Source organism: Anser cygnoides, chromosome Z, assembly GCF_040182565.1.
Source record: "Anser cygnoides isolate HZ-2024a breed goose chromosome Z, Taihu_goose_T2T_genome, whole genome shotgun sequence".
Taxonomy (NCBI): domain Eukaryota; kingdom Metazoa; phylum Chordata; class Aves; order Anseriformes; family Anatidae; genus Anser; species Anser cygnoides.
In genome coordinates, this window is record NC_089912.1 from 84,143,981 (window position 1) to 84,156,315 (window position 12,335).

Genomic DNA, 12,335 nt, shown 5'->3' on the forward strand with positions numbered 1-12,335 from the left:
CAGAAACGTTAAGAAGCACAGCAAAACATACTTTTTAAAAATATGTGCAATGTACATGAGTGTGCACACATACAAATACACAAAAATGAGTAACACTTTTTTTAATTTAAAAAAATGGAAGTTCCTCACTTAAAACAAGTTCCTTACTTCCTGACTCTTCACATATGCTAATTTGTAAAGGTGTCATTTGTTAACTGCCATTTTTTACTTGGCTTCTTTTTGGTTCCTATTAGCCTATCTCAGATTTTAGATCTTAGATTTCCTTTAAGGATATAAAATTTTCTACATAGCAAAATAAAATCAAGAACTTTAGCCTTCAGATTACACTGACAATTTTAAGGCAATCCATCAGGGTCTGGCCTACTGTAACTCCATAATTAAAAAACATAGTGCTCCATGATGTCAAATAGAGCAATATCAGAGAACAGTTTACAAACTAGAAATCTAAGATACTATTCTGACAATACCCAGCACTCAATGCAATAGAGGACAGATGCAAATTACAGTTATATTTCAGCAGCACACAAGGCTACTGAATAGAGGCAGGTACTATTTGAGTGCTGGCACCTTTCTGACACTTCCACACTGTATGCTGCATTTGACCTTCTGATGAAAACTTTAAGACATTCTCTGAGAATCATGAATAATGAGGGGGAAAAAATGAGATTTAGCACTGTGTACTTTCCTGTAAAGACAGACTGAAATAAAGACTAATATCTTTAGTAGTCAAAAAAAAGAATTCTTTACAGCTACAATGACGTAATTTCAGAAAATGGCGATAGATTCTTTGCCCAGATTGCAGGAGGTGCCTTGTGGAAAGGTTCCATCCCTTTCAAAGGTACAAAGGAGACTTCACCTAAGGCGATGTCACCTCCTGAAGTCTCCTCTCGAGTCACAGTATGCCAAATTCCCTTTGGTTTTCCTTCTACAGCTCCTCACACAATGTATGTGCCAGGACACATGCTTTAGGACATGCACCAGAGCCAGAAGTCATTCTATATTAGACACTCTTGATGGAGCTAACCACCATCGTTTTACAAGATGGTGCACAGGGATGAGATTTCCTCCACTTGATGCAAATCCCTCAACTCCCCTTTATGCGTCTCCAGCTTTCTTTTTTTCCATCTAAATATTCTATAAATAACAAATCTGCCTAACTTATTCTCTTCTCTCCATCTTGAAATTCATAAGGCCGTGAGGATATGAATTATTTAGTAGCTGAACGGATAGAGAATTTTAGAGCACCCCTGCCTCAGATGATTGTAATATCCCTGACAACTTCAGCTGCCACAAAAGAGCACTTCTCATGACAAAAGCAGTCCCATTTCTTTCGCTCCCAGATGCTCACTCTTGTCCTTACAGCAACCCTTCAAGCTGTGGCAGAAGACAAGCAGAGAGGTATTTGTGCAAGTGCACAATAAGTTGCTCTAGGAAAATGATCTGGGTTAAAACCACCTCACCAGCTGTAGAAAAGAATGTTTGGTTTATTGCAGACTCCATCTCACTATGCAGCTGAACAAAGAATTTTGCTGCCCTCTCTTATGGAGTGGCAGAGAAAACAGAAGCTGCCGGAGTGATGGAGAATAGGAACTATTTTTTGGCAGCAGTTTTTGCTTATGTCAGTTGAAAGCATGTGTGAAAATGCAGCCTCACATCTGAACTGTGGCTAGCGTTCAACAGGAGAGCAGTCTGGGAAGAAGTAATACTAAGACTGAATTTTAGTTTAGCATTAAAGAATTGAGGTCAAATTTCATTTTTTTTCTCCAAACAGTTACTGCAAACTCGCACTAATGCAAATCTCATCATTGTTATAAAAAACTCAACAGTAATGATGCAGAAGTGAAATGGATAAGTTCTATTCACAGCTAATTCAAAAGGTATTGCAGATGTACAAAAGAGTAGTGAAAATTCTTTCAAATATGTTTATTATTTCACTGTTGTGGGAGGAATTGGTAGTAATGCCTACATTTAAAATTATCCATGTCTTTCCTTTACATAACCCTGTTCTAATTTGCTTTTAACTTGCCAAAGAAATTTGTTTGAGCTAAATATCTCTCATGTCATTTGCTGGCTGAAGATGATGTTCTGAAAAGTGTCAGATATGAGTCCAACTATCTATAAAAATGCCAGCAAACAGTATGTTTACTCATGTTAAAGAAGTCTTATAGTTCAGCTCTTTCATTATAGACTCCAGTACTTCCAAAATCTGGAAAAGGAATTCCTTTTATGTAGTCTAGAATGATTTCCTTGGAAACAAAGGACAGTTAGGATAAAGAAAAAGGTTGTATGTTAAAGTCTTAATGTAAATTAGAAAAGCTATAGTTTTAATACATGTTAGTATTTACCATGAGCTTTAAAGATTTCTATGACAGTTTAACTCAGTAACATGTGTTAACAAATACTATAACTGGTATTACCAAGACAGCTAGTCATGAAGAAGATTCAACATGAAAAAAAAAAAGCCATCAAGACAGATACCATGAAGTAGTAAGAACACCACCATCTCCACCACCTTCAGTTCCAAACAAGAAAAGGCCATGAACAGCCTCAAAATTATCATCATTTATCATATTAAAATGAGCTTTCACATTAGGCCACATTTGCATTGTCAAATCAGTTTCACTTAATATGTGAGACCCTACAGAAAACTGAAAGAAATTGTGAATGCTTCTGGAACTGCCAGTGCCATTTGTGTCAGAGCTGACAGACAAAAGTCTGCCTCTCTTCTAAAGTTATCTAACTTAATTATGCATGGCATTACTGGCATCAAAAATGCAACTCTAATAACTTCCCTTGCAAAGTAAAACCACATTTTGTCTAGCCAAGTTTGCTAACTTAACATCTTTTTATTTGTATTTTTTAGAAGTATGCAATTTCCCAATGTTTTAAATCAATACTTCACTGTTTCTTTATGATCACTTCTTCAGCAATTAATCCTAGTCTTTATTCTTTATGTAGTACTTCTATATCACAAGCGTTTAAAGACCCAGAATCATAATCAGATAGAGCTATACAAGCACAAAGAAAGATTGTCCTTACCTCACAACTTCTGACCACTGATTGAGTTGTATCTCAACTCCCCCGTACTTGAGAGTTTGTCTGGTTTTTAAGATGGTGTGATTAGAACTAAACATAGTATTCCTGCTGAAGTCATGCAACTTATTTACATAATGACATTATCAGATTTCAGTTCAAAGAGCAATTATGACATATTTAGCATTTGTCTACCCTTGAAGAAGTCTTGGTATGGTTTTACTAGTACAAAAAGTCTCACCTATACTAGGATTATTGATATGCTGATGTGTACTCTCATTTTTGGCTTTTTCTTCTATTGTTGACATAGCCTTTCTGATAACCTCTTGACATTCTTATCTTAAAACCAATCTGCAATTTAGCAACTACAAAATAACTTCAAGTGAAGTCACAATATCCAAAGAAAGAAAGACAGATAACTATTATGTTAAGTGTCTTCACTGAAATTTGTCTTTCAGTGCCTCTCCTATACCGTGTCTCTCTCCTGTATTTAAAAAATTAGAAAGAAAGAATGTTTCTGCATGAGACTAAGGATATTCACATAAATTATCATCCTAATTTCTAAAGTATAGAAAAAGCAACAATTTTGTCTACTACTGCTCATAGGAAAGACACAGAAATGCCCACCAAAGGTTTAATAAAGAAAACTGCAGTGAAAAAATCATTACTAACAAGAGTTGGCTGTTCAGGGACATTTAAATGAGCACAATTTATGTATTTAAAGCCAGCCCGCAGCTTGGGGAGAATCAGTGCCTCCTAATGAAACCCCAAACGTAGTGGATTCTCTTTCTAATGGTTACTCTTTTAAGTTTTTCAGCTGCATAGACTCTCAGGGTACTTCACGGAAAATTTCTATCTCAATATTGTATCTAAACCCAGATAGCATGCTTTCCTGCACAACCTACTTGAATACAAAACATAAGCAAAGCCAATTTTAGTAACTTATTTGCAAAATAAAAGTTAGGAATCCTAATAAACATCTTGACAGTCACGGCACAAGAAGATCTGATCAGTCCTGCATAGACAGATAAGAGAACCCTGCCCTGTATTTGCCTGTTGGCAAGAGTTTGTTCTCAAGGAACATATTTAACAGAAATGAACTGCTCCTTCTAAGGTATTACCACTACTCACATTTTATTCTGGCAGTGAAAAGTGCAAACAATTAGTTATCGAATTTACTTATCAAAAGAACATTGTGAACAGCGCACTACACACAGAAAAAATGAAGATTATGGTCTCCGACCTTATGAGGTTTCATGCAATCACTGAAAAGGCATAGAATCTTCAATCGACAGGCCTCAGCAAATAACTGGCATAGTTTTATACTCATACAAGAGAAAACTTTTTATGTCACATACCGATTTCTTTTTAATGTCCTCCAGATCTTTGAGTTCATTCTCAATCTTTGTGATTAATTCCCTGAGTTCATCAAGATTAGTGCAAATAAGCTAAAAAACAAATGAACATAAACACTTGGTAATGTGGGACTTAGAAAATGCACAATGAAGTCAAATAAAATCTAAAAGCACATGCTATTACTTGGTGCCAACCATGTGATTTTTATTTTCTTATATTATTTAATGTAAAAAAACCAGGACCTCTTCAAATCAAATTACTAAGAAAGTACTTCACTTCAGATATAAATTGTATTTCTGCATGTGAGCTTCCATTCCAAAATGTAGGTATTTTCTCAAAACTGCAGCGAATGACACAAATTACCAAATTTATCTCAAGCATAGCAATGAGTCAGAACAGGCTTGAGTACCAAACAATAACCTGGTGAATTAATATGTGCTAGCTTTGGACTATGCTGTGGTTATAATATTATTGCACTTGTTACAACTTTTCTATGCACAGAACCTTGTAGGTTTATATGAAGTATTCCAGAAAGAAAACCTATCTATGTCTATCAAATCTCTTTTGTTTTAGCAAAGGTACTATATTTAATGCACTGGACTTCCTTCTTACTCCTGTTCTTAGCAAACAGCTTTTTACATTTTTCCTTCCACAATATGGATGTTATTTGCTTGAACAAATTTTCAAAGAAACACAAATGACCTTTAAGTTTTGGCTTACTGTCACTTAGGGCAATTACAGGCTTACTAACCTGGAAATGATTAAGCTATTAGATTCATTCAGGCCACTGCATCTAAAGACTTTTCCACCCTTAGGTGGAAATGTTTTCATTACTATTGAAAACATGTTGAAGTAACTTTAGAAAAAAAAAATTAAATCCAAGTAGGAAAAAAAAAAGTAGGAAAAAACTAAACACAAGAAGCCCACAAATACACTCTTATGATAAAATTGCTATCATTTTTTCATGCCAAATCAGTAATTCACAACAATACATCTTTACTTCAGTTGCACATGATGTTCTAGATTTGGAGTAAATTCATACAAAAAACACTAAGTTGTTTCATTATTTTAACACAGAACAGACAATTTCAGCAAAACAAATTTCAGAAGCCTCTAGTATCATACATGTAACTATTTTCACAGTATTTGTGTACATTTAAGAGCATTAGGGAAATGGAGCAACTTCAACTAAAAGATTACAGTGTTCACATTCATAAGTTCAAAATCGAGAATGAATAAGGAAATTTTCACTGTGTTGCTGTAGACGAAGTGTGTAAAAATTAACTTCCAGACCGTTTCTCTCTTGATCCAGAAAATATTATTGCTATGGGCAACTCTATGAGGTTCAATATTGCACATCTGTTTTACATGTAAAGAAGTTCCAATTACATAAAAGAAAAGCCAAATAATGTTTTTTCTTCTCCCATCTGGCCTGCAAACAAACCTATGATACAGCATTATTATCCAAAAATGTGCAAGTTTGTCACATCAAGCCCTTGATGTAACTCAAAAAAGCCATAGGTAGAGATTTCCCTTTACACAATTATAACCCACTCCTTTATAACCACATACAACTCCATACGTAACTGACAATTCAGTTTTTGAATTGTATTGTTGCTTTTTATTTTCTCATATCAAATGTGTTTAATTCACTGATCAAAGACAAAGCAAGAACTATGAGCCAAAGAAAGATACTATCCGTTTAACTCTGTACTTCATTTGCTGAAGTGTATGAACTTCTCTCTAAAAGATCATTTGTAGTAAGGCAAGAGTTTTTTAAGAAGGATGCCTTCAGTATCATGTTAGTTGAATGCTTTCCTGGAAATACCGATTTTATCTTTACCATACAGCTTCCACATGTCATCGGACAATTCAGGTTGCCAAACTTGTCACAGGTCCTAGTCCTGTTTCTCATTTTCAGAACAGTCACTTGAGACATAAGAATCCGATTTGCGAAATGGTCAGTGTGTATCAGTCCAAATTACATCAACATTAAAAAAAAAAACACAGCTAATATATAAAAATTAGTTGTCTTGGGGCTGGTAGTGACAGGGAAGAGTAATCAAATCTATGTCTCAATTTGGCATCAGAACAGATGTACTTTAAGGCTAATACCTGCGTACCACTTATCCACTGGTAAAACAATGAAGGTGGCACCAGTTCAGATTACAGGATTTATTGTCAAAATGAGTTTAGCGTCTGAAACACTGCAACACTATGCTGAAAAACACTACAAAAGCATTCATGAAGAAATCTGTATTTGTTTATAAAAAGCAGGATTTGAGATAAGATATTAAAGATATACACTGCTTGGGAAGGAGCTATTTCTGAAAATTCTATCATTTGGCCAACATTTTTTACATAATGAAGCCAGCGTTTTGAAGTAAAGATGAGAAGAACAGTGATTTAAGAGTGGAGTGCATTCTGTATGTAAAACAGAAGGGAATTAAAGCTACAAAGATACGTAGTTTGGGAATTTCTCAAATTTTAGACAACTGGCCTAAAAATTCTAATGCACTTACGGTCAAATTTTCATCATAGACTCATAGAATAGTTTGGGTTGGAAGGGACCTTAAAGATCACCCAGTTCCAACCCACCTGCCATTGGCAGAGACGCCACCCACTAGATCAAATTGGCTAAGGCTCCATCTAGCCTGGCCTTAAACACCTCCAAGGGATGGGGCATCCACAACCTCTCTGGGCAACCTGTTCCAGTGCCTCACCACCCTTATAGTGAAGAATTTCCTCCTAATGTCTAATCTAAATCTCCCCTCTCTTAGTTTAAAACCATTCCCCCTTGTCCTGTCATTACCTGACTGTGCAAAGAGTCGCTCTCCATCTTTTTTATAAGTCCCTTTCAAGTACTGAAAGGTTGCAATGAGGTCACCCTGGAGCCTTTTCTTCTGTAGGCTGAACAGCCCCAGGTCTCTCTGCCTTTTAAGGATGCCATTAGGATGACTCAACCATTAGGATGTATTAAGATCAGTAAAATTATCAAGAATTTCTAAAATTGTGTTGAATAAGTAATAGCTTATTTCAGCCTTTATTTACTATCTTACTTCAACAAGCTTAGCTTATGACTTCATTTATTTTGCAATATATTGCAAGAGAAAAAATAATGCTTTTCAATTATTTACATCATTATTGTTTTAGGCACAGAATTTAAAACTTTCTTTTTCTTTTGCATTACATCTACGGACTGTCAGTAAACACAATAAAAGAAAATTTTCTTTAGATCATCTTGATATATAATCTAGCAGGTATTTCTCATAATGAGACTCTAATATATGTTTCAGGGTTCTTTGCTTATGGTTGTTAACTGCATGAACTTAGCAATTCAATTTTCTGCAAGCAATACTCCCTTTGTAAATTGGTTTATATGTTTAAACAGGTTACATGAAAGTGAATGCAAAAAGAAAGGTATTGATGTTACAATCTAATGTTCCTGTCACATTCTGATAGTTCACTGTCGTTTCACACACTGCTCTTGAGGAACACGCGTTCTAATTATCTATCACGAGAAAAAGAATCTGAAGAGAAAAAAAACATTTCCATCATGACTTAAAGGGAGTGAAAAATTACTCCCTACTCTCTAAAACATTACACAGTGACTTAAAGATCTGGGTTGTCAGTATTTCCATAAATGTACAAGTCACGTACATCAGTCATGTACATGTTCACTATACACAGGCATTTTCAGATCAGGCATGGGACTTACTACATATGGGCTGAACTTTCACAGGCAATAAGCATTCTGTTTTTCAACTGAACACAAAGGAAGCTTTACATTTTGAGTTTTCCAGTAAATTTTCAAATTCAGTGTTGAACTTCTCCCATTAGGATACAATCTCAGATCCTGGTAATCTCTCAAAGACCCTCACTGCTTCCTTCAACCCCAAGGAGGAAAGACAGGAATAAGAAATCTCTCCAGATTTTTCTAAGGCAAGACAAGCACCATTCCAACTTGGGACTCTCCAGTGATCCCTCAGAATTAATACATGAATTTTGTCGTCATAAAAAAAAAAAGAATCTGCGGATCTATTCATAAATACACAGCTAGTGTGCTCCCCTGGATCATGGATGCTCCCTCCTTGACCCTATTTAACCAGTTGGAACTTCAGCCAAGCTTTGTAAACATAGAACACTTCAGTGTGGTTTTGTGCCTAAATTCAGGTTATCTGCATGATTTTAAGTTACTTTCCCATGAAACTGTTCTTTTCTTACCACAATTTCCAAGTGGAAAATATCTAGATACCTCCTTTTTGAGCTCTGTATTTAATATAGACCACTGCTGATGAAAGCTGAAACTGTTAGACACAGTTACAGAAAAGCCAAAGTGTTAGCCCAGTTCCCTGAAACATGTGTTCCTTCTTTAGTTATGGTACACACAGGTCTGTATAGCTACATGTGTATACAGGGATGGGAAAAGACTGGGAGGAAACACTACTGGACATAAAGGTACTTTGTAACAGGGACAGAGGTAGAAAAAAAAACACCTTAGTATCCTTGCTGTACAGGAGTATAATTATTGTCATTTCTTTCAAACATTAACAAGAAACAGTAACTATAACCTTGTAAATCAGAATTTATTTTAAAAGAAGTGCAACAACATTAAAAATATTAACAAAATATTAAAAACAGCGTATGTTTTGTGTGCTTTTATTTGGTAAAGAGAATTTAATTGACAACTGCTTTTTTAAGAACAGCCTTAAAAACCTGGTATAAGGTCTGAAATTACATATAAGTAGTGAGTGATGTTCATTGACCTTCACTAATCTGTGCTTTCACTGTTTTGTCCATGACATTCAAACTATGAGAGAATAGAAAATCTGTGTGATGTTTCCTCAAAAGGATGGTTAAAACTGGCATTATAAACATTAGGATTATTAAACACACTTATATCCTAATTTTCTTTGTTGTTGTTAATTTTAATGTACAACTTGGGTCATTTGGTCTCTGTGACTGCATATATTAAAAGATGTAATAAGATTCATTTTCTCAGATTTGATTTTTTTTTTATTTTTCAGTTAAAGGATTTACACTAAGGTGCGGGATCTATTCCTACGAAATAAAGTACATTATGGCTTTTACTTTTTTCTCTTTCTTACATCTGTAGACTGCAGGCACGTAAAACCCCTTATAAATTTTCAAAAAGGTTTCATTTTTTTGCTTTCTTCCTTAAAAGAGCTAACGCTTAGATATGAATTGCAACATCTTTTATGGTTATACCCTCCCTTACATGTTTCACTGTAAAGACTTGTCTTATCAAATATTTAAAAATATAGTCTCATCTTCAAATATTTACATGATCTTATGAAGTTTGGCAATCTATGTATGCAAAGTATCAAGACACATGCTTTACGCTGCTCTAAATGTTTTAGGAGCATTGCAAATAGAAATGTTTTAATATTTGCAAGTGTTTGTAACACAGTCAGAATAGTCCCGCCTGTCCTCTTGAAAAAGGAAAGTTAAATGTTTGAAAAGTTCCCTAATAAGATTAAACTGCTCATACTGACAGATCTTACCTTCACCTAAACCAGATCTAAAGCCTAGATTTGATTAAAAGAGATGGGATTATTTTGTTAAATTTTAATTAACATTTTACATAGGTAAATGTAAAAATGTTAATTTTGCATTTAAATAGATACAGAAACACACACTTTACCTTGGTTAGACAAGAAGTTAGGTTAAGTTTATAATGCTTTAGATGGGCTATTTAAATGCAATAGTTTAATAATGTAAAACCCATTTCTAACTTAACTATGTACATCCATGGCATGCAATACATGTGCTGAGAAAAAACAGAAATTTTTAGACACTACCTACTTTTTGGAGTTCTCCGGAATGATTTTAGCCACTACCACAGATACACAGAGGAAAGTCAGAATACATTTAAATATCAGTCCTTAATCAATATTGACTACTAACCAATTTTATCACCGGATATTCTAGTAACTCCACCTGAAACACATTGTCATAATGGATGAAAATAATTTATTGTGAGGATTTTACAGAACAGTCGTAGCTTAATGAGATTCTATTGACTCAGAAAAGCACAGACTGCTTTCTGAAAAAAAAAAGTTTTATTCTTAAAACCAAAGGAGAACTTCAATTCAAGCAAGTATGCATACATAAATGGTGACTTACAACTTACGTTATGTTAATACTTCTGTTACAGTACCATAAAAAATACATTATTATAATTACCACTCTCTGCATAGTGCTCTCTGGTCTAAAGGTCATGTGCAGATAAGAGGTAAAAGTTACAAACAGGATGAACACATGGACATACAGATTTTTTTTCAAAGCCTTCAGTAAGTTAAGCTAGAATTCAATTCAAGGATCACAATGAAACACCTCACTAAAAAAAACAAACAAACAAAAACAAAACAAACAAAACAAAAAACAATGACAACACAAAAAAATAACACAAGTAATTTTATCCTGGAAAATTATATCTACCTTATAAATTCCATGAACAACTACTGTTTTTCCATGTTTTGTCCTGCATCATATTTATCTGGGACCTTAAACAATACTGTGAAACACTACATAAGCTGCATAGAATAAAAAATGCTGAAATATTTTCTATTCAGAAAATGTGAAATGCATGTTTAAAAACATTATTAAATTAAACCTTTTAATCTGGAAATTTACCTTTGATTAGGATTTCCAAGTTGTGTAAGACAGTAAAGGACTTAATATATAGGCATTCAGCTTTCAAGAATTTAAAACAAAAATTAAAATCATTTACCTGAAATTCTGGTATGGCAGACTTTGTGACACCTTTCCTCTTCTTTGTGATTGCTTTTTTAGATACCGATTTTTTTCCTTTTAAGATTAAAAGAGAAAAGCTTCATAATGCTGTTGTACTTCATTAATAAAACCAAATTACATACAGACTTTAAAGTTAAACTATAACTAACAGATGGCTGACGGTGAGTCACGTAAACATGACGAATCAGAACTAGACGCAGCAATAGCAAACATTAAACTACAAGTATCTGTGGGGAAGTCTTTTCTCAAAAAAAAATAAAATAAAGAAAAAGAACAAATCCATTACAATGCTCATTATACACCACCAAAAAATTAAGGTAACACTGCAAGAAATTTAATTCACAGAATAAACATTCACATCAGTGTTCTGGAACAAGCACAATGCCACAAACTTAAGAAATACAGTATCTTACCTGCAAGGTATGTTCTCTGACACTGCAAAGTGAACTACGTATTAGGGTCTGGGACCTCTTTATGTTACAGTAAAAAATACCCTCAAAGCACAAGCAATATCTAGAAATCACTAAACGGATATGCTAGTTACCAATGAAATCGGATTACTGATATGGTTACTCTGGTAGTGGCAAAGCCTAAAGTTTTCAGAAAAAAACACCTTCCTACTAAGGTCCTTCCAACTTAGCTATGCTATATTATGCTGTATATGGATGTAACAACAAAACTTCCTGAAGACAAAGCAAGTGGTCAACTGCCTAAAGTACCAGGATTAACAGATTACACACATTTCTCAAAACAAGCGGCTGCATCACCCAGTCTTATATAAACTCAAGATAATGGAGATTCTTATAGTTATTTCTACATTCTTATGGCAAACTTTGACCTATTCATTTAGATTAAAACCATCACCATGAGATTATTCCAGTACTCACATTCTGGAGTCCTAAGCAGTAATTAAAAACCTAAGGAGTCATACAAACTATGCTGATTTAATTGTCAAATAGAATCATCACAGACTACTTGCTTTAACACAAATAAAGTCAGATTTGGTATTTGTATTTATGAAAAATAGGCATGGATTGCATTTTTTCCTAATAGATGCTTGTTTGTGTGTGCAAAGATGTGCGTACATACACACACACACAATTATACATGTATAATTAAACAAAACACATTGAGAAATTCTTCATATCTCAAGATAGAAAATCAATCAT

General features: G+C 34.3%; 1 protein-coding gene across 3 annotated transcripts in view; it reads right to left on the reverse strand.

Moving 5' to 3' along the window:
- Window positions 1–12,335, reverse strand: part of BRD10 (bromodomain containing 10) — a 59,629-nt gene that overhangs the window by 23,174 nt on the left and 24,120 nt on the right. For 2 of the 3 annotated variants that reach the window (XM_013197366.3, XM_048050727.2), the window contains exons 4-5: window positions 11,144–11,220; window positions 4,392–4,481 (exon numbers count right to left, since the gene is read on the reverse strand). In XM_013197366.3, coding sequence (XP_013052820.2) covers window positions 4,392–4,481; window positions 11,144–11,220 — 167 coding nt within the window. The remainder of the gene's footprint in view (window positions 1–4,391; window positions 4,482–11,143; window positions 11,221–12,335) is intronic. The other variant, XM_048050726.2, reaches the window with a different exon arrangement.